At 44.4% G+C, this 23350-nt stretch overlaps 2 protein-coding genes across 3 annotated transcripts in view; both read left to right on the top strand.

The window, feature by feature from the left end:
- capn15 (calpain 15) overlaps positions 1-8899 on the top strand; it is a 69371-nt gene extending 60472 nt beyond the window's left edge. For both annotated transcript variants that reach the window (XM_029710084.1, XM_029710079.1), the window contains exons 8-12: positions 1296-1457; positions 1589-1821; positions 2631-2794; positions 3703-3881; positions 4882-8899. In XM_029710084.1, coding sequence (XP_029565944.1) covers positions 1296-1457; positions 1589-1821; positions 2631-2794; positions 3703-3881; positions 4882-5059 — 916 coding nt within the window. In that variant the 3' untranslated portion in view covers positions 5060-8899. The remainder of the gene's footprint in view (positions 1-1295; positions 1458-1588; positions 1822-2630; positions 2795-3702; positions 3882-4881) is intronic.
- A 537-nt stretch (positions 8900-9436) lies between these two features.
- Positions 9437-22791, top strand: LOC115159945 (putative protein MSS51 homolog, mitochondrial). The gene is made up of 7 exons (XM_029710092.1): positions 9437-9746; positions 15457-15624; positions 15869-16018; positions 19090-19214; positions 19564-20127; positions 21971-22064; positions 22269-22791. The coding sequence occupies exons 2-7, from the start codon at positions 15467-15469 to the stop codon at positions 22489-22491; spliced, it is 1314 nt and encodes a 437-aa protein (XP_029565952.1). The 5' UTR covers positions 9437-9746; positions 15457-15466; the 3' UTR covers positions 22492-22791.
- The last annotated feature ends 559 nt before the right edge of the window (positions 22792-23350 follow it).

Below are 23350 nucleotides of genomic sequence, written 5' to 3'. Positions count from 1 at the left end.
CTTCAACTGTCCGGACAGCCGAAAAAAAATCACATTATTTGAATAGTGAAATCATTTGAAATGCCCATCCCTAGTGAAGGGTGCTTGACAAACAGATACATGATGTGAAGTCATCACAGCGTTTTAACAAGTGTAGCCTAGTAGAAGAACTAAGAACACCACAGTAGCCCTTCACTCTGGCTTCAGAGCTTTTTTTTATCTCTTCCATCTCCTCCCTCTTATCCCCCTCTCTTCTTCTGGGAAGACGAAAGAGGGGAGCAGACAGATGACAAAGCAGAAGGGTGGGGGGGGGTGATAAAATGGTGAAAAACAGACTGAGAGGAAAAGAGGGTGAGTCAGTCACTGGTTGGGTCTCTGGGGGCGGTCGCTTTGAAGCAGAGCCATTTTTATTAGCAAGCCAAATGGGGGGAGAGAAAGAGAGCGAGTGGAGAGGTAGGTGAAGTGTTGGCTTTGATCTGTATAAATACATTTGAATCGTGTGTGCGTGTGAACGACTGCAATGTCAGGTCAGAGGGTGGTCTTCTGAGTTGGGTTTTGGTCAAAGTTATCAGGAACACATCAACTTGTAAGAGAGGGAGAGGAAAAGGATGTCAAGATAGCTCATGCCTTAAGAAGTCAAATGAAGGAGCTGTCTCTCACAAGACTTTGTGCTGATCAAAGATGGGGCTTATTGAAGTACTGCCGTGAGGGTGTGCGCGTGCATCTATGTGCTCTTTTGATACGGTATAGCCTTCACGTAAAGTTACCGTGTAGGAAGGGAGTCCTGTCATGGCATGCAGCAGCCGTGTGCGTGACTGTTTGTGCGTGCGCGTTTCTGGGCTGATGTCAACAGATGCTGGCAGAGGCGCATCGCAGCTTGGATTTCTAATTGGGCCTAACACAACTCCTTGTGGTGTACCACACTGCTATTTTTAGCAAATCACACACTGCTATTAACCCTGACTATGGTTTTATTGTTGGCCCAGAACAGCAATATTGACAAACTTTACAGATTTCATTTAATGATGTCAGCATGTGATGTATCGACATTCGTAGAACAGATATTGTATGTTTATTTTCTGGGCAGCTTTTCTTTGCCTTTTGTGTCTGTGCAGTTGAAGCAGTGGTGAAACTGGCTGGGTAGTGAAGCGGCTAGTGGTTATCGGTGACATCACAATTGGCTCTGAGCGACTAGTGTTATTGCGCATCAGGTTGTAAGATCACATCCCGGTCAGGATGGAACCCGACTGTTACACAGTCAGCGACTCTAACACTTGTCTGTGTATTTTTTTTGTATTTTTTTTGTCTTTCCACAGGTACTTTGACTCGGTGGACATCTGTAAGATCCATTCAGACTGGCAGGAGGTGCGGTTACAGGGCTATTTCCCCAGTAGAGCCTGTGGTCCTGTTACGGTTACCGCTCTGACCATGCTGGAGAGGACCGCGCTGGAGTTCGCCCTCTTCCAGGAGGGCAGCAGGTACTTCCTGTCTTTCTTTCTCTCTCGCGCTCAACAGCCACCTGTTGGAATGAAAAATAACCATTTAGACCATGTAAATAAACAATCCAACTTTTTAAACTGCTGAATCTCTATTCCCCTCCTCCTCCTAGGCGGTCGGACACGGCAGACAGCCACCTGTTGGACCTGTGTATCATGGTGTTCAGAGCGTCGTTTGGCAGTGGCAACAAGCTGACCTTGGGGAGGCTGCTGGCCCACAGCAAGCGGGCCGTCAAGAAGTTTGTGGGCTGCGACGTGATGCTGGAGCCGGGCGAGTACGCCGTGGTGTGCTGCGCCTTTAACCACTGGCAGATGAACGTCAGCGGAGTGGGGCCGCCCACACCAGGTACACACACACACACACACACACACACACACAGTATATATACAGTATATCCCTGTACAGATTGGCATGAATGGATGGTAGAGGAGTACCGCCCAAACACAACTGACATATTTCATGGTATGCATGGTATGCAACATGTCAGCTATGTTTGAATGTGTGTGTGAGCAGCCGGTAAAGAATTTAATATAGAGAATGTGCCTATGGGCTGAGTCATCTATAATAGACTCACATGGGTCCCAAAAGTTGGACCCGTTCCGAAATTGACCTGGGGCTTTCCCACCCCGTTTTTAATAAATACCGTTTTTAAATATAGAGACCCGCTCCGAACAGATGCGAGGACAACTAGACCTGTTCCGTAAAAGACCTGGTGGGATTCGGACTCGGTCCGATCCGAGTGAGGGAAGCAGGAGGAAAGTCCGTTTTTAAGCTACTTTATTAAACCGAGGCTGAGAAAACGCTAGAGGTAGGAGAGAGAGACAGCATCCAGCCAAGCCGACTTTGCAGCTTTGATGACTTTCTGGAATATCCCTCTGTAGGGATATGGAACATTCTGGAATATCCCTCTGTAGGGATATGGAACTTTCTGGAATATCCCCCTGCCAGCTTGTGGATTGAACCTTGTCTTTCAAATCAGGGAACAAAAAACACAATGGAAGAGAAGAGTAAATTCAGCAACTTGGAGGGCAGTGGGAGTTGACATAACCACTTCTTTATTGTTAAAACCAATGTTTTGGCCCTTAGCCTTCATCAGTGTTTTATTTAGGTGACCAATCACAATGGGAATAAAATGGAGTCTTGTCTTCTCTTAGTGTCGAGCCCCACCAGTGCACGGCGTCCCAACCAGGACTTCCCAGGTTACATCCTGGCCATCTACAGCTCCCGTCAGGTGATGGTGGAGCAGGTGGAGGCCACCGCTACCACGCTGGCCGACGCCATCATCCTACTGACCGAGAACAAGGGGGAGAGACACGAGGTGAGGAGCATGGACACACACACTCACAGTGAGAGACACACACACTCAGAGACACACACATTGCAGTCCTCCTGATCGGCAACAAGGGAGAGGGGTGAGCCGCACACACACACACACACGCGCTCTCACACACACACTCCCAAAGAACCAACAGTTTTTCATCCTTAACCTAGAACAAAAGACTGTGTGTTGGAGTGTATGTACGTCCCACACACACAGTGGACAGTGGAGACTGGCGCACACACACACACACACACACTCTCACAGACACACACCAAAGAAGGCTAAAGTAAGTAAGAGAATGTGGGTGAATGCGAATTGGATGCACAGATCGAGTATCCGTTCCACATTCACACACTTGTGTCTGAAAGTGTCTGTCGTGTTTCCAGGTATTTAAGGGGGACGGCGGGGCTATGAAATGTAAGCGATGCTCTGTTGAATGATGACGTTTTCCAACTCTGAACCTACTAGCCACCGAAGGTGACCCAACACCTTTGGAAACGTTCAAGGCAGCATGAATGCTCCACTGGTGGGGGTAAAAACATGGGTTCCACTTCCTGCTATATGTGGAGCGTATCTCAGAAGTAGTACACACGGGGGGATATTTCTAGAGACTGGTTCGTTAAACTGTTGTGTAACCCTGTCATTAGGTATATATTATGATGTAGTAGCAGTGTGTTTGTCTTGCTTACTTACTTACTTTATTGTCCCCATGGGGGAATTTTGTTGCAGTGTCATGTACACGTTTAAAGTGGCGTTTAAATACAAAACAAAATTGACAATACAACTTTCATAACAGTTACATACCAATAAAACATAAAAAAATCTAATTCAAAAAAAGACTAGCCTGCTGGCCTTACTGGTCTGTCTGTCTGTGTGTCCGTCTGCCTCTTTATCCGTGTATGTAGGGTCGCGAGGGCATGACGTGCTACTACCTGACCCACGGCTGGGCGGGGCTGATCGTGGTGGTGGAGAACCGCCACCCCAAGTACTACCTCCACGTGTCATGTGACTGTACGGACAGCTTCAACGTGGTGTCCACCCGCGGCAGCCTTAAGACCATCGACAGTGTGCCGCCTCTGCACAGGTAGTGTACACCACGCAGTGCATTGTTTTCATGGCCTATTTAGAAAGTTCACTCACACACCGTAACTGGCTACCAGGTGCATAGAGGAGAAAGTGTACTAAATAAAAATACAAGAAACTAGAGCACATTTCATTTGTTTTTACCACTGTTGAAGACTGTCTTTTTTTTAGGTGTTTACTTGCAGTCTTATCCGTCATTGTAATATACAATTCTATTAAAAACTGCAAACATTCCTCTCCACCCTATGGCATAATGCGTAGAATTGCACGAAATGAACTGTAGAACTTTTTTTTTAAATTATATGGATGTAGGTACCCAGGGCTGCGGGTTCAGATTTATTGTGGCCCCCACCCTGATTAATGTTGCCCATCCCTGATTTACACTGAGTGTACAAAACATTATGAACACCTTAATATTGAGTTGCACCGCCTTTTGCCCTCAGAACAGCCTCAGTTCGTCTGGGCGTGGACTACAAGGTGTTCGAAAGCGTTCCACAGGGATGCTGGCCCATGTTGACTCCAATGCTTCCCACAGTTGTGTCAAGTTGTCTGGATTTCCTTTGGGTGGTGGACCATTCTTAATACACACAGGAAACTGTTGAGCGTTAAAAAAAAAAACAGCAGCGTTGCAGTTCTTGACACAAACCGGTGCGCCTACTACCATACCCTGTTCAAAGACACTTCAATCTTATGTCTTGCCCATTCACCCTCTGAATGACGCACATACACAATCCATGTCTCAACTGTCTCAAGACTGAAAAATCCCTCTTTAACCTGTCTCCTCCCCTTCATCTACACTGATGAAAGTGAATTTAACAAGTGACATCAGTAAGGGATCATAGCTTTCACCTGGATTCACCTGGTCAGTCGTGGAAAGAGCAGGTGTCCTTAATGTTTTGTACACTCAGTGTATGTACCACATCGTTCTGCTGAGGACAGTCTTGCGTGAATGCGTGACCATGTTTCCTGACTGTGTTTTCTGACTTCTTCTCCCCCTGCAGGCAGGTGCTGGTGGTGCTATCCCAGCTGGAGGGCAACGCAGGATTTTCCATCACCCACCGGCTGGCCCACCGTAAGGCCGCCCAGGCCTCCCTAGGGGACTGGACCCCCACCAAGGCCACGCACAGCCCCCAGCTCACCCCCGACATCGACGGCCTGCACCGGCCACGGCCCCTATGACCACGGCCCCCCTTCACGCACACACACACAAGCTGATGATACTCACGTTGACACGCGTACGTGAACACATTCGTGCGGAAAGCGGGGGGCTGTGTGACGCTGGAATAAACGCATATGGATAGAGGGAGGGGATTGTGGAGACGTCCGTGGGAAGGATGACTGGACGGAGTACTGGCGTTTTTCTTCCTCTTCTTCCTCCTCAATCCATGAATGATGGGGGACTCGATCCTGCCAAACCACCTGGATCTAGTTGGGAAGGAGGAGAGGAGAGTGGGTGGATGTGCTATTTTGGATGAGATGGGAGATGAAGGAGCCCTCCCAGGTGACGTCAGTGTTTCTAGAGGGGTCCTGAGACCCTCCAACCAACCAGGAAGGATTCTAGACCTAGCCTCGTCAACTACAACACTGTACTGTTTGTCTGTCTATGGACCAGGGATATTACCCAGACAGACACCCTGACCAGAACAGACCAGCGCCCGTTCTTTCCCTAACCCCCAACAGATGTCAACGAACGCCCAGGAACACTGACTGTTGACCCCACATCCCAAAGGCTAAAGGTCATTCAGAGGCCAGGGTGGAGTGCTGTAACTGCTGAGCCACCTGATGGCTGTTTCCCCACAGAGCCAATCAACCACACTGCCCTGACCCCACTGTTTTTGGTCTATGGATGCACCCCACCGTACTCGAGGTAGAAGTTGCCTTGAGCTCGTCTAGGATCAGATTCCCCTCCTCAAAGCCTCACTCCCAATACGGCGCTGCTGTGTGAGGTTTAGTTTGGGATGGGGATGGAGGGGGAGGGTTAGCTGCTCTCTCTCCCCCAAGCCCCCTGTCCTGCCTCCTTTACCCTGCACCTTTGGATCTGTCAACTATCAACAGGATGGGGGGGATACAATACTCTACACCATGGTACTATGTGAGCCAAACCCGACTAGCGATTTTACCACAGTCATTTACATTTTTTTAAGAAGTTTTATTGTCTTTCTTTGGTCTGTGTTTTGTACGGTGCTTGAATCGTTTAACAAGCCGTCTAGGTTACCGTCTCTCCACCCGTCTCCTCTGTCTTTCTGTCTGTCGGTCAACTGTCCAAGCCCTCCCCCGTTTCTCTGCTGTTGAAATGCTGTGTTATTATTTCTCCACCTCAAATATAAGGTGGACTCTGACTCTGTTTCGAAGAAAATGTCAAATCAATGTGTATCATAGACAGCTGTACCGTACGGGACATATAGCATAGCTGGAATCTTCAAGTTGTTGCACCTCGCTGTTTTGACTCGACTTGCTGTCGTTCGTTATCCATGCGGTCTAGATCTGTGTCATCGTCAGCCATTTTCTTTTTTTTTTCTTTTTTAACACAGTTGTCTCTATGGCTGTTCCAGCATATCTGGTCAATATTATCTGGGTGTCGAGAAAGAGGAAATGTAACCTCTTGCCCTCTATTATCTCTCTCTGTCTTCCTCGTCTTACTTTCTCCCCTCAGTTCAGTGATCAATGCCGAAGGAGGCAAGAGATCTCTTATTTTTTTTCTTCTGCTCTGTCTCCCCGAGGTTGATTGACTTTGCACATTCAGTCAAGCCTGTCTGCTCACATTTGGTACATCAAGTCTCGCTCCAGCATCAGCATCAACTCTTCAGCTATACAAAGCTGGTTATAGTTCTGTTGGGGGGGGGGGGGGGGGAATACAACAGTGGAGGTCAATGGCGTATTCAAAGTCTCCGTTGTGGGTCTACCTGAATTGTTGGTCTGTCGCCTCCTTAAAGTGGAGACCACTAAGTAAGGGAATACTTGTAGAAGCCATGATTGTTTGGATAGTGAGTTTAGTTTACAGTTCATTTGATGGGGTAGACCTGTGTCATATTCATTATTCACCAGGTGGAAGAAAATGGACTGAAACGGGGAGGGACTACCTGGTCTTGTCCAATAAGAAGCGGTCATTTCCATTCAAGACGTTTTTCATTGCTTGCCCTAATGAACAGGATGTTGAAATGGCCCAAAAGCACATTAGGGAACAAATTCTGCTTTTTAATAACGAATGAGAGATTTTATTGGACACAGACACACACACACACACACACACACACACACACACACACACACACTGACACACGCATACACATACATACACTGAAGAGGCACCTGAGAAATGTAGATGTGAGGGCAGAATGTAGCGTTTTCTTCCCTCTCCGGCAATCTTGGAGCATTGTGTGCCATATTTCCCAGGATGCACAGGGAGCAGTGAGGGATGTGAGTGATGTCACAACTGTTGTTCATGTTTTACGCCAGAGCCATCAGACTTCTAGCCTGGTTGACAATGCAGTGAGTGTTCAGTCTGATTTAACCAGACTTCACCAAGGCAACACAAATCCCTCATTTTAAGCTGAAACAATTTACTCGCTCCATCTCCCGTCAGAGGAGAAAATCCTTAAACACGATACCGTCTTAGTTCGCCGAGGTTTGGGAGATTTCTTGGGAGTTAAGTGGAAGAACTTAAGATGTAACTTAAGTCTAAGTTAATAAGGCAGAACTAGAAATCTTTTATGTGATAAAAATGAATTGGGAAAACTTGGGAGAGAAAAAAAGTTTGGGGGTGCACTTGAAAGATGATTTGTTTAGGCTATTTGGATGTAATGATTTGCATAAATACATTCACCTTCCTTTGCGTGTGTTCGAATGTACTGTAGTGTCCCCCCCCAAAAGAATGGAAGAAAGACCTTGAACCGACGATGATGTCACACATATGACAGTTCTGACACCACTCATGACAAATAAATAGCCTGACAACGTCATGATACGTGCAGTCTCGTGCAATACAACCACTTCTAACTTGTTGGATAGCCAACTAGAAGCATATTTCATGACGGTGTCATCAAGTACTGTATGTATTATCACCATAATGTAGTTCAAGTTGTCCACTGTTATAGTCAATGTTTAACATGTACCGGAACACTTTCAGGAGAATTGAGTATCTGCTCTCTGTGATTGCAGCCAAGTAGCTGTCCATTCTGTGTGTTCATTCATTTATTATTGTAAAAAAAGAAAGAAAATGATTTGATCAAAGCACAAAGGGAACCTGCTCTTATTATCGCAAATGTAAAATGTGTGCGAGAAGGTCGGGATACATACAGTACGTATGCGCGTGTAAGCTGCGGATATGATGAGTACTGTCTGAGTGAACCATCCATTGTTTGATAGGTGACAGAAAAAAAAGGAATGTTTATATGTTTTAGCCCAGTGGGACTGTCTTTTCTCGGAAACTGAAACCTGCACTGAAAAATACCTGAAATCAAAGGCACCACAAAATGTCAGCGTCATGAGGCTCTGTGACTTCACTTTACATGTTGTGTGCTTACATTTAGTTTTTTGTTGTTGTTGTTGATATATCTGTTTTTATTCGTGTTGTCATTTCTCTCTCTCTCTCTCTCTCTCTCTTCATGTCGTTCCTGTGGATAATTCTATTCGTCTCGTGTTGAGTTGTGGTGGTGACTCTTCCTGGCGGTAGGGGTTGGCCCGTGGTGTTCACTAGAGGCTGTGGCCATTCACAGTCCATAGCCAACAGCCTCTAACTATCTGGTTGTGTCTTTTGTAAACTGTACAGACTCCAGTGCTCTAATCCACCCCAACCGAGACAGTGAACCAACTGTTTTACCTTGTAAAAAAATCTAATCAAATCCAACATAATGCTGTAACAGAAAATTGATCTCTTATTTGGGCAGAAAAGTGATATATAGAGTATTTTATTGATTTTGGGGGTGGGAAATATATGAGTATATGTATAAAAACCTATGTATGTTTAATTTTCAATCTCAGGTTCCAATGGACCAAATAAAGTTTTTTTTAAATAAAACATTACAACTGTTAGTTTGTTAATATGCCCTCACTTATGTATCTGCTTTCTCTTCTAACTCTCCTACTGTTCAATCAGCGAGTACAGGTAGTCAACATGTCTGCATGCCTTGTCATCTGGCTACAGGAGTTTTGTAGCATATGGACAGTTCTTGACAACCTTATTCTATAATAGTATTCTCTGTTTTTATTGGCTGCAGCTGGAAGAAATGTGAACTATGCTCTTCGGTGTCAGTTTCCATACTCGTCTTCCCTGGTGCTCTGTCCTTACTTCCTCTGTCCAGCAGAGAGCAACGCCGCATGTGAGGCTGACGCAGGGTAGAGGAACGTGCCTTGACAACCAAGAAGCATGTCAGACTCCCTGTGAAATCACTCAGAACCCCTTCCCAAACCAACCAACCCCTTAACAACCCCCTACCGTCTACCCCTTTCAACCTGTATTTCACTTTACCTCCTTTCGTTTTTAAAGCAACATTGAGATTCTACTTGTAATGGAAAAGCGCTATATAAAATACATTTATTATTATTATTAACCTCCACCCCTCTCTCCTCCATCCCCTCAAACCCTCCCTTTGCCCCCCCCCGAATCTCCCCCTCAACCTCGGATGCCAGGAATCGTCCAGAGCTCAGGCATCAGCACTTTGCCTTGCCCCCCAGCTCAGGCCAGCTCGTAGGGGGATAGGTTTTCACTGCATTGCACAACACCACCCAACCTGGGGAGTTGTCAATCACACTCACCATCCCTCACCAGGCAGTCTGGAGTGAGGAAGAGACAAGAAAGAGAGACCCAGTGAAGAACCAGGAATCTGGAAAAGTCTAGACCACATTCCTCTGAACCGGGCCTGACAAGGTATTGTGAACTTATTTTGGTTTACCTGTATGAGTCAACAGAAAAAACAAGTTTCCATGTCTACCGGTGTTGCTGTAATTTGTCTGTGTAGTGGTTCAGTATAGTGATTTAGAATGATTTTGAATATACAGCCTGTCTGTAGTGAATGTTGACAGTATGGTGCACTGAGTGATTGACTTCTTGGTCAGAAGCATCTCTTGAGATTTTAAACTTTTCCTCTCGTGGGAAATCTATTAATTCTATGCTTTGCCCTCCTTGTGCCCTTTAGATATGAAACATATTGATATACTGTAGTTCTTTGAATTTGGCCCCTTGAAGATACATTTTCCAGACAGGAAAAAAAACGTATGAAAAAAATATTATAAAACGCATTTTTATGCCTTGCACATACAGTATGCAATATTTCTGACAAAGAGAAATGTCCACTTTCACACTTTTCTTGGAAACTTTATGTACAGTTCCAGTATGGAACTTCTGTACCTCTATACAATTTTTAAGTTACACAAACCCACAGCATAGTCAGTGTGTGGGTATATGTATACGCCAGAAAATGTTAGGAATTTGTCTGCAAAGGTCATTTTATCTTTAGTGCATTTCTGTAGTGCTTTTGAAGCCAGCCTTTTCAAGGATAGAGTTTCAAGACATCCAGTGTCTCTGGGTTTTACCCTCTCCCTGTTCACCAAGCTTCTACAAGCCTCATATCACACATTCTTCGAAGAGAGAAATGTATGTTTACAATATACACTACCGTTCAAAATTTCTGGGTCACTTAGAAATGGCCTTGTTTTTGAAAGAAAAGCTATTTTTTTGTCCTTTAAAATAACATCAAATTGATTAGAAATACCTTGTAGACATTGTTAATGTTGTAAATGACTATTGTAGCTGGAAACAGCAGATTTTTTAATGGAATATCTACATAGGCGTACAGAGGCCCATTATTAGCAACCATCACTCCTGTGTTCCAATGGCACGTTGTGTTGGCTAATCCACTGGCCTTCTTTAGACTAATTGGGTTCGATTTACAGGCTCAAAATGTCCAGAAACAAAGCACTTTCTTCTGAAACTCGTCAGTCTATTCTTGTTCTGAGAAATGAGGGCTATTCCATGTGAGAAATTGTCAAGAAACTGAAGATCTCGTACAACGCTGTGTACTACTCCCTTCACATAACAGCACAAACTGGCTCTAACCAGAATAAAAAGAGGAGTGGGAGGCCCGGTGCACAACTGAGCAAGAGGACAAGTACATTAGAGTGTCTAGTTTGAGAAACAGACGCCTCACAAGTCCTCAACTGGCAGCTTCATTAAGTAGTACCCGCAAAACACCAGTCTCAACGTCAACAGCGAAGAGGCGACTCCAGGATGCTGGCCTTCTAGGCAGAGTTCCTCTGTGCAGTGTCTGTGTTCTTTTGCCTATCTTAATCTTTTATTTTTATTGGCCAGTCTGAGATATGGATTTTTCTTTGCAACTCTGCCTAGAAGGCCAGCATCCCGGAGTCGCCTGTTCACTGTTGATGTTGAGACTGGTATTTTTGGTATCCCTATATTTCCCTGTGTAAATCCCTGTATATATTTAGTATATAGATTGTTATACAACCTGTTAATTTACAGTCATGTAAACCCTTGCAGGTGGGGGCTACAGACTGTCAATACACCCTGTGTGTTGATACTGACACTACACACGCTGTGGGATGATACACACATTTATGCAAGTGGCCATGAGGGGATTGATTCACTGTAGCAGTTGGGATTTGGCGTCGAAGGGCAACAGGCTGGTCGCCTAATTTCTGACATCTCCTGACCTTCCCTAATGGAGCTCTATTCTCCAGGGTTTCTGTTACCAGAGTATTACCATCCTGTTAGGGGGACTCTGACATCAGGGTATCAGGCCAGAATAGGATAAGGGAGACCCTGTTACCCCTTTTTAGCTTACATTTGTTTGTCAGTGACTTTAGCGTTTTGCCAGAACCGTAGTGGAAGATGGGTATGGGGAAGGGGCTGGAAGGTGTCTATTTTATTGAACCTTTATTTAACTAGGCAAGTCAGTTAAGAACAAATTCTTATTTACAATGACGGCCTAACCCGGCTAAACCCGGACGACGCTGGGCCAATTGTGCGCCGCCCTATGGGACTCCCAATCATGGCCGGATGTGATACAGCACGGATTCGAACCAGGGACTGTAGTGGTGCCTCGTGCACTGAGATGCAGTGCCTTTAACCGCTGCGCCACTTGGTACCACGGTATGAGTCATAATACCCATAAAACATAGCTGTCGAGCAAGGAAATGGTTCCAACCGTTTTTCCACCATTAATTTTCCCCCACAGGGGATTTTAGAAACACTTAAAATAAGGGATGTGTTTCATGTAGGCTTACCCTTGTGTGACTTTTCGATAACCGTGTAAATATCTGTAAGACAAGGTGACACCAATATATTTGCCGGTATTTAGCCCCCAAAAATGAAATGCTAATTGGCTGCTAATGTGGCTATCATAAAGAACTACAAATGCCATGATGATCTGGACGAGACTGCTGAGGCAAAGGTAAGAATTTCTGAATTAACTATGTTAGCTAAATTTAGTAATGAATAAATTGGCAAAATGTCTTTTAAATTGACAATTCAGAGAGTACAGTAATATGTTTCCCCTCAAAGAAAAGTGGCATGTTTAAATATGAGATGAGGGCAAGGTTCAACACAGGTAGGTCACATTCACCATTTTGGGCTGTATATTATGGTCTATTATGACATCACATCCACATAAGTGTGTGAGATTCTAGAAGTCTCATTATTTATGAACATATTATGATGTCACAACTGATCAATAAATTCCAAATGTTCAGTTTGAACATTCTGGCGTCTGATTGTCTTGGATACTAGTGTTCTATTTTCAGCAATCTAGCAGATTCCTCCTCAGATATAGCTAACACAGTAGATCACCATAAAATATAGAAAGTGCTACTAGACAAGAACTTAGTTGCAGAACGAGGTTAGAAGGCCACTGTCAATCTCCTTGATGATGAGGAGATTCTTGCAGCCGCTACAGGAACATAATTCTTTAACAGGGAACCTTGGAGCTGCCAGTAGCAACTCCGTTCAGCCTGCCCTGCCATCTCAACCCAAGGCCACTGAGAAGCTTCCAGCGCTCAAACAAAACAGTTTTAACACCTCCAGAATCCCAGTACTGGAGTTGACTGAAGAAAGAAAGGGTGCTCTGCAGCGACTTGCCAGTTTGAAGGCTGTGGAAAAGAAACCACATCCTCCCTCCAGAATCCCAGTACTGCAGAAGAAGAGGTCCATCTGCAATGGGAAGAGTCAAGGACTGCATGTAGCTCCAACATCTCAGCAGTCAGGGAAGGCTACTGTTCCTCCCATCCGGAAGCCACTGCAACCCATCCGTACCAAGAGGGATCAAACCTATGTGGTGAAAGACATCTACCTCCATAGTGCCAAGCCATTGAAGGCAGTCCATGGAGCCAATATGGTCGCCAAGATGCCACTGCCTCCCATTAGAGCCAAAGTCACCGTGCCAAACAGTGATGCCAAGAAGAAGCCATTCCAGCCAGTCAGACCAGAGGGCAGCCCTCGTCCTGCTGCTTCAAAGTACACAAGGCGGGTTGTGAAGAAACACGTTCAGTTCAAGACTCAGACCCTAACTGTACAGGATCTACCGCCGTGCCCCGATGAGATGGTATGGGACGTCTTTAACTCAGAGGCTGAGCAGGTGATGGCATATATGAAGGCCAAGCTGATCAGTGTCACCCAAGAACTGAAACTGATTAAGAGTGGGGCCAAGATGGATGCTCAGGCTTTGGAGGAGAAAAACGCGAAAGTGCGGTTGAGAAAAAAGGTGGAGAAGTTCATCCAGGAGATCTGCCTGATGAAGGTGGATTCTGACCTATGGGAGATGATAAGAGATAACGAAGAAGAGGAAGAAGAGGAAGAAAGGATTAAAGAGGTGAGGAGAAATGGAGAAGAAAGCAGTGTGGCAAGTAAGCCAAAGCAGACAGCCACAAGATACACTGTGAGGAAGCTAAAGGAAGTCAAGAAGGGTTTGAACATGGAAGAGAAAAAGGAGGACAAACAGGTAAAGTAGCTTGACATTCCAAAGCCATGCTAACTGTTGATCTAGTGTAGTGTTGGTGATCACGTGTGTTTGTATCAGAGGAGGCTGATGGGAGGAGTTATAGGAGGATAGGATCGTTGTAATGGCTGGAATGAAATGAATTGATCGGAATCAAACGAGGTTTCCATGTGATTGATGTGTGTGATACCGTTCCTTTTGTTTTATTCCAGCCATTACAATGAGCCCATTATAATGAGCTCCTCCCTCCAGCCTCATCTGGTTTGTACATATTGTATATCTTGTCTTTGTTGCCCAGCTGCCCATTATTTGGCCCATCTGATAACATCCATTCATTCAGGTGGTGTTGAAACGTCGATTTGGGATGAGTGCAGCCAACTCCAAGCTGAAGCAGTGTGAGCACTGCGGCCGGTGCTTTGATCCTAGTCGCCTGGAGAAACACAGCGAGATCTGTGCCAAGCTCTCCTCCAAGAGCTCTAGACGAGGGGTCTATGACTCCACCAAGCACCGTCTCAAAGGCACTGTACTGGCTGGCTACGTGAAGCGATCCGTGGTGTGATGCACCAAGGGACCTGAGTCTGTCACTCTTTTGTATTTTGTATTGAACAGACAGACATACAGTGACTGATAAACCACCTGCTGCCCAAATGAGGACTTCTACCTTGGAATCTGTGAGGGTTCCTATAAGAGGCAGTACTACTAGGAGGCAGTATTGTATCCAGAAACGTGTAAACCAACAGTATTCAGCAGTTCCTCAAATCTACAGAAACACCTGTATAAAACACCTCAATAAAATCAAATCCCAATACTCATCTAATGTCTGGCTTTCATTTCGAGGAATGTTTCTTAACTTAATTAAACTCCACATTTTCAATGTTTTACTCATCATAGGATGTAATAACACCAGTAGAATCATGCAAATCAATTCAGATTTTATTGGTCACATATTTAGCAGATGTTGTTGTGGGTGAAGCGAAACGTTTAAGTAAAAAAACTGTGAAATAATACATGTGCACTTCTAACTAAGTCATACTTCATTCCTTAAATCATTCTGAATTGAGTGAGATTAGTGGACATAACATAAGGTTATGATTTCCTAGTGGATGTGTCATTACATTTTGATCTGTAACTGAATAAAAACATTATTTTAATTTTTTTAGAAAGTGGGTTATCCTAGTGGTCTGTCCTTCTGACCTCCCCACTATCCCCCCCCACCCTCCCCAATTACTTGTCTGTCTGAGATCTCATTACTATCCCTGCTCCTTGTCATTGTCAATCTGGGCTCTTGGGGCATAACAGTGTCCCATTATTTACCCCAAGAGTTCCTGGGTTCTGCCTGTCAATCAAGTATAAAGTGACTTCCTGAACCTCTGTGGCTTAGGCCACATGCTAGGAATATTTACTGCTGTAGACAATTGGCTGGCAAATAGAATAGTCATTGTAAGTCACCATGGTGTGCCAGTTCTAAAACATACCATAGACAAGCTATCTATAGGACATATTTTGGTTGACCAAGTGTCTTGGCGAAGCCGCAGAGTTGCAGTTGATTGATCATCATCTGTCTGTCTGTCTGTCTGTCTGTCTGTCTGTCTGTCTGTCTGTCTGTCTGTGTCCCCTTGTAACAACATTCAGACACATCAAAATGTCTGGACAAATCCCAGCTCTCCCAGAATCCTTTGCTCCAGGAATAGACGGCGTGTTCTCGGACCGCATTGGCTTCTACTCTCTGGACTCCAACGTCCCTGGCCTGTCCAAGGTCATTCTCAACAAACTCAACATGAAGGATTATGGGGAATACAGGTAAATATAGGCTGACGTGTAATCTGACAAACTCAATTACCAAGCAAGCACAAAACCAATAGCCCCATTTCACCAACCCCAAAGGTGTGCGGCCGTCACTACATTTTAAAAGCTACTTTGACCCTTAGGGCCACCATACCAAACCTGTAATATTTTCTGGTTACACGATTTTACATCAATAAACAACATACTATTTGATTATTATTCTTTGTGTGAAAGCAGTTGTGTGTCTGTCTCACCCCAGGGCAGCTATTGAAGGAAATACAAAGGGAGGGGCGTTCCGTAACTACAAGGAGATGTTCCAGAAAATGGAGGAGACGTTTCAATTCTGTGCCAGCTGCAACAAGCTTCCAGAGCACCTGTCAGAGGGCCAGACACTCAAGCGTTGTGTGAAGTGAGTCAAAACATTGAGTTGCAGGTCAATGAATGAAATGTGACCACAAAGTAGGCTTAGTGCCAACATTCACCATAACATAAACCCATTTCATGATAGTTATTGAAGTTGCTAGATGTTTACTTGTATAGTTTCATTGCTTATAAAGGACTTGTCAACACTGAGTGTACAAAACATTAGGAACACCTGCTCTTGTGGATGTCGATTAAGGCAGCCCTCCGCACCACTCTGAAGGCATTCAGTTGTACAGCTGACTAGGTGTCCCCCTTTCCTTTTCCCTTTATTTCTATGACAGACTGAGCTGGTGAATCCAGGTGAAAGCTATGATCCCTTATTGATGTCACATGTTAAATTCACTTCAATCAGTTTAGATGAAGGGAAGGAGACAGGTTAAAGAAGGATTTCTAAACCTTGAGACAACTGAGACATGGATTGTGTATGTGTGTCATTCAGAGGGAGAATGGGAAAGACGCAAGATTTTAAGTGCCTTTGAACGGGGTATGGTAGTAGGTGTCAGAGGAAGGCCCTAAAAATTGTCAAAGACTCCAGCCACCCTAGTCATAGACTTTTCTCTCTGCTACCACAAGGCAAGCGGTACCGGAGCTCCAAGTCTAGGTCCAAGATGGTTCTAAACAGCTTCTACCCCCAAGCCATAAGACTCCTGAACTTCTAATCAAATGGCTACCCAGACTATTGCATTGCTGCTCAACCCTTTTACGCTGCTGCTTCTCTCTGTATATTATCTATGCATATTCCCTTTACATCTACCTACATGTACATATTACCTCAACTACCTCGACTAACCGGTGCCCCCCCACATTAACTCTCTACCGGTACCCCCCTGTATATAGTCTCGCTATTGTTATTTTACTGCTGCTCTTTGATTATTTGTTACTTTTATTTCTTATTTTTTTAGGTATTTTTCTTAACTGCATTGTTGGTTAAGGGCTTGTAAGTAAGCATTTCACTGTTGTATTTGGAGCATGTGACAAATAACATTTGATTTGGCCCTTAGAACAGCCTCAATAAGTTGGGCCATGGACTAAAAGGTGTCGAAAGTGTTCCACAGGGATGCTGGCCCATTTTGACTCCAATGCTTCCCACAGTTGTGTGAAGTTGGCTGGATGTCCTTTAGGTGGTGGACCATTCTTGATACACACGGGAAACTGTTGAGCGTGAAAAACCCAGTAGCGTTGCAGTTCTTGACACACTCAAACCGGTGCGCCTGGCACCGCCTGGTCCCATGCCAAATCTTTTCAGTCTCCTGAGGGGGAATAGATTTTGTCGTGCCCTCTTCACTGCTGTCTTAGCCATGTTAGTTTGTTGGTGATGTGGACACCAAGGAACTTGAAACTCTCAGCCTGCTCCACTACAGCCACGTCGATGAGAATGGGGGCGTGCTCGGTCCTCCTTTTCCTGTAGTCCACAATCATCTCCTTTGTCTTGACCACGTTGAGGGAGAGGTTGTTGTCCTGGCACCACACAAAACGAGGTGCAACTCAATATTAGGAAGGCGTTCCAAATGTTTTGTACACTCAATGTATACAGAACGTTTCTAACTATTTGCTTATCAAAAAAGAGCAGATAACTTTGACATTTGCCTGCCAACCCCTCGATGCACTCTCTACAACATGACATCATTCTATGGTCAGCAATGTCACAACGCAGAAGGGAAGGTATTTTGATCTATTCCCCAATAGCTGTCATGTGATAAGCAGGTTGACCAGTGCCGTCCACACCACACATTCATGTGCAGCTCATTTCTTCAACAACATGATGATAGGACGGTTAGGTGCAGACAGAACGGCAGACTCACTGGGTCCTAGCCAAGGGCAAATTTAGCCAGGCGTTTTGACTCTCTCAGCTCTCGGCAACTCTATGACTTTGTCCAGTTGGAGAAGAAACCTGCAGTTTCTAATGTCAACGCTATTGTATTTCAATATAAGAATCTATTATTGACCGTGGTGGTGAGCAATTTTTAGCTACAAAAACAAACTTCTCCATGACAGACTTCCGTCATTCAGTTCCATTCCGGCCAGAAAGCTTTATAGCTATGACTTGTTCAAAGTTAATACACAAACAGTATTGACACATCAAACGTGGCTTCAAATAACATTTGATTTCTTTCAAACACTTTGAGCATTTGATTGAGCCTGTCTGATGCGCAAGCTGGGCATTTTTGAGTCTCAGGAGGAAAGTACAAGCGATTCCTGGGGACAGAAGACAGAGCTGGTGACATTATTGCAATGTTGACTATGGGTGGCAGGGTCTTTGGCCTATAGGATTATCACCTATAAACCCATGGGGAAACTTCTTCACTGGTGGGTTGTGGCTTATGACTGGAAAGACCGCTTTTGTCAGAATTTGGTATTTCACAAATTAACGTCAATAGCTTTAGGTATAGTTCACAGACTAAAGGAAAGTTTTGCAACCTCTGCACTAGACAATAGTTTGAAAACACTTTACCACTGTTAATTCAGAGACTCGCTGCCCAGAAAGTGGATAAGCTACTTTGTCCAGTCTGGATCACCTCATCAGCACTGAGGGAATTTGAAAGAGGCTATGGACAAGGGCGACGGATAATTGAATACATGTAAATCTAAATGTGACCAGGTCTGGGGTTTAAAGTGGTGGATGCTGGGTTAGGGTATTATGGTTTCAGAGAGTAGCCAGGCAGCCACCCCGCCGACAGCATTATCTCTACCACCTAAACCATGCGGCCAGGCACAAGACTCGTGGTCGTATAATCAGCAGTAAATTTCCACCTAGATTCTGTCCTTTGTCGCAGCTATTTAATACCGGCTGCTCTTGAAAACAGGACAGACTCCAACAGTCTTAAATGTGTCAAAATGCCTCTGTTGATAGCTAAGGTCAGAGTTTGAACCTGGCCGTGGCATGACTCTACCCACCAATGTGATATGGCTACTATTGATATACCAAAACAATTTGGCCACTAATCGCACAAGAAGCAAGCCTGTGAATGGATTCAATAGACGCACTCTATTTGCACGTTCAACATAAATGTCATCCTCCTCTTTGCCCTATTTTCCTCTTTTCTCTCACACATGCAGGTGTCTGAATGTATACTACTGCACAAAGGAGTGTCAGAAGAAGGACTGGCCCCAGCATAAGATGTTCTGTAAGAAGCTGCGTCTAGTGGCAGTTGATCGGCTGGTGGAGTGGCTTATGTTTACAGGTGAGACGTAGGAAGGTGTGGGAGAGAGGTGATCTTGTAACACATTGCTTGACCATTTCTTTTGTATTTATAATCCCACACACTCAGCTTTTTCGAAGTGCAACCAATGCATATATCAGTTCATTGCAATACAATATTGAAATACAAAACAATCCTAGTTCACAGTGTCTGAAACCTTTAAATGGTGTACAACAAGGTTCCATATGAGGACCATTATTATTTTTATTTTTTCTCGTAATTGTTTTGTATGATATTCCACAGTATTACTAGGTTTTCTGTGCTGCTAAATAACGACAAACAGTTATCAAGGATCCATATTTCATACTACTTCTCTTTGCTACCCAATCAGGAGATCTCCCACTCACCACAGATAAGTGGTCCCTGCCAGCAGCAGAGGTGAACGGCTGGGATGACTGGCTTGCCATACAAGGCAACCTAACCCCTCGTCTGGACGCCATCTTGTCTAGCACAAATATGGGAGTGCTTTGGGAAAATGCCTCTAGGCCACGACCAGAAGATGCTGACCTGAGAGAGTCTGTATGGCGAGTTGAGAGCGAGTTCCTGTCTCGGGCCCTTTCAGTTGGCATGGCGATAAGACTCTTTGGCCTAGATCCTTACTTCAAACCACTCACCATCCATCTAGCAGGGGCCGGCCTAAATGAGACGATGGGAGCCCGACTGACAGACTTTGATGAACTGGACCGAATGTTTCCTGGACACAAGGGTCTGGAGGTGGTGATGGTGGGGCCAGAGGTGGTGGACGGGCCAATCATGAGGCCCCCTCTGACGAATTTTGGCCCCAAGACGAAGACCTTCATCAGTGCCTACAAGGGCCTCTACCACCAGTTCTATGAGGATATGGTGGAGACCGAGAAAGCAGCTAAGCCAGATCTGGTGGTTGGATTCCATCCAGGTAAACATTTCCTTGTTTTAAATTCAATCCAAATTAAGAGGGTTAGGGTTGAAAGAATGGTAGTTGGCGTAATGAGTTGAATGCCCTCTTCAGAGTTCTGAGAAGTCTGTTTTAGTTTGAAACGTGTTATTGCCAGATTTTGCCACTTCAAGCTATTTTAAGGGTCTAATCTTGTCACTCAGAACCAAATCTCGCGTGTGTCCTGGCCATCTGGTAACAGTCTGTCTTGAGAGATTAAGCAGAGTCAAACACAAGTGGTCAGCTGTCTTTGAGAGGGAAATAGTCTGCTTCAGGGCCAGGATGATGGGGGAGGAGGAGAGTTACTCACTAAATTACAAAGATGTGTTTAGGCCAGACTTTTACTGGGCTTCTTGGTGATTCATGGCGACAGCTGGGCCGGACCTGGCACCTGATTGCTGGACTCTGGAGTTTACTTAACAGGCAGCCCCCAACTTGGGGCAGCAGGTATCCTAGTGGTTAGAGCGTTGGGCCAGTAACCAAAAGGTTGCTGGATCGAATCCCTGAGCTGGCAAGGTAAAAATCTGTCGTTCTACCCCTGAACAAGGCAGTTAACCCACTGTTCCCCGGTAGGCCATCATTGTAAGTAAGAATTTGTTAACTGACTTAACTGCCTAGTTAAATAAAGGTTAAATATATATATATATATATTATTATTATTATTATTATTATTTTTTATTTTTATTTTTTTTTACTGTCCTTTTCCCATCCAAACCCAGGCAACCATAGTCAAGCCCCATCTCTGTACATACTAATGAAAGCTGAGAACCACTTAGAGGGTGGAGGTAATAAAGTGTTTTCATTCTAATGCCACATGTAAAGGTGGTCCAAGCAAAGCTGTTTACAGTGCATTGACAACAGTGACGCACCCAACTTCAAAACATGCACTTATTTTACCTGTTACTTTTTGAACAGTAACTTGACTCACTGATACAGACTAGTATCTCCTCTGCTTTAAACTGGCTAATCGCTACAATGTTTCAAACCCTCCATGATGGTTACATGCCAAGAATGTTTGACTCTCCAACTGGAAACTCATCAAAGACAGCTGATGGAGGAGTAATTGGTGACATCTTCACAGCAAAGATAGAGCCTGAAGCAGAGACGCCATATAAAACCCAAATAAAACACATGCAAGACCAACTTTTTGAAAACCATATTACACTGCCTTTTCTCCTCCTTACAATGTTATACTACCCTCATAGCAGAAGTATAACGAATCCAGATAATAGTCCTAATTATGGTATATTTAGAATCTTTGTCCCACATTCAAAATGGCGGCCCTGCCCTGTAGCCGGTGGTAATTGCGACCATTAACAGTCATGATGTGGGTGTCTCTCTGTCACCTTATCTCCTAGAGGGATAAACGCTGCTTAGTCCGTGTTAAATGTTTTAGCGCCATTTAAATTGTAACCTTGGGTGTACATTTCATAACATGCATTATTCACCCACAAATCCTCTCCTTCTTAGGTGTGTGTCCTTTCACGAGACACGGCAGGGCATAAGATCGGGTTTCATTTGATACCCTAGATGAGTCAACATTAGAGGCTTTACACTGTCCCTGTAATAAGCTCCCTCGGGACGCCTTTTCTGAACATGCACTCGATTGTTGCTGACATTCCTGTTTGCAATACCGTAGCTTCTTTAATTTGCCCTCTCTATATCCATATTTTGAATGAGATATGGACGCTTTCTGTGTGCAAAACAGTGTGTGCACAACGATTAGATTCTATTCTCTTTTTTCAGATTCAAGTTGAGACTCATTCAATGTGTTGTCCTTACTTGAGGAGATTCATTCATGTGTGTCTTTCTCTTTGTGTCCCAGGGTTTCATGCCACACAGGGTCTGGGAGAAGGCTGGCTGCCCAGCCTCCTCCTCCTCAGAGACTTCAACATCCCCTCATTCTTCACCATGTTCAAGTAAGTCACCTCACCTCTATGCTTTAAGACAGTGGTGTTCAGAAGTGGCGTTCGGGGGGGGGGGGGGGGTTTACTTGACCAGGACCTGACAAGTTACAGGGTTGTAACTGGTCAGGTCAACTGGCAAGGCTTTGCCCAAAGCTAGGATTGTTGTTGACTTAAATAGGGTTAAGATATCATATGTGTTTTTCTGTCTGTCCACAGTGAGATGGAACTGAACTGTTCCCTGCAAATTCTGTCAGAGTTGGAAATGCATATCAAGGGCAGTGGCCCCAACCCCTTTTCATCCCAGAAGCCAGAGCAGATCCAGGCCTGTCCCAACAAACCACCTTCATACTGCAACTCCCACTTCCTCTATTTTCAGGGCCTACTGGAGCAAGAAGAGCTTGAGCAACCGGACAATTCTAGAACTTATTGGCAGGTTTAAAAAGTATAAAATGAATAGCCTCCAGTCTAGGGTTTGCCACATTAGCTTCCTGTATTGTTCAAATGGATGCTTTTAGTGTATTATGGTGTTGCTCTCCTTTGTATCTCTTGTGTATGATGAAGCTATATACATTTATGGTGTCTGTGTGTCTAGTTTAGTTTTAATGCTGAATCATTCACTTAGTTTGCTAAAGCCTACATGTTATGTGTGCACACAGTTGCGTGCAGGCCGACCAACTGAATAGTGAAACTGAAAACTAATTTGGTTAATAAATACAATAAAAATATGTTACACAAATAAGTGGATGTTCCAGAAGTGTGATAATTGTCCGTCAATATTTTAAGTTGAATTATGAATCATTCGGTGTCGAAACCGAGTGCAATCCATTCCATTCCATTGACTCAATCCAATCCACATCAACAGATGCTTGTGCGCCAATCTTGAATAGATCTCCATCTAGTGGATTAAAATCGTAAATGCACTCCTGAATACAATCAAATGCCCTATCTGTGATAAAAGTGCAATTTTAGAAGGCTATGATAGGCTGATATATAAGCATACACATTCAGGTATTTAGGCCTAGGTATACTGAACAACAATCTAAATACCACATGCAACAATGTCATTGATTTTACTGAGTGAGGAAATCAGTCAATTTAAGTGAATTCATTAGGCCCTAATCTATGGATTTCACATAACTGGGAATACAGATATGAATCTGTTGGTCACAGATACCGTAACAAAAATGGGCCTTAGGATCTCGTCACTGTATTTTTGTGCATTCAAATTGCCATCAATAAAATCCAATTGTGTTTGTTGTCCGTACCGTATGCCTTCCCATAACATAACCCCACCGCCG

The sequence above is a fragment of the Salmo trutta genome, chromosome 2, assembly GCF_901001165.1.
Source record: "Salmo trutta chromosome 2, fSalTru1.1, whole genome shotgun sequence".
NCBI lineage: Eukaryota > Metazoa > Chordata > Actinopteri > Salmoniformes > Salmonidae > Salmo > Salmo trutta.
Note: the sequence above shows the minus strand (reverse complement) of the source record. Positions and strands in the feature narration are given on the sequence as shown.

Excerpts from the sequence above, each read along its gene's own strand:
- LOC115159945 (XM_029710092.1), top strand. The coding sequence starts at position 15,467 with ATGTCTGGACAAATCCCAGCTCTCCCAGAATCCTTTGCTCCAGGAATA. Across the intron at positions 19,215-19,563 it reads GGAGTGGCTTATGTTTACAG|GAGATCTCCCACTCACCACA; the intron begins GTGAGACGTAGG and ends CTACCCAATCAG. Across the intron at positions 22,065-22,268 it reads TCATTCTTCACCATGTTCAA|TGAGATGGAACTGAACTGTT; the intron begins GTAAGTCACCTC and ends GTCTGTCCACAG.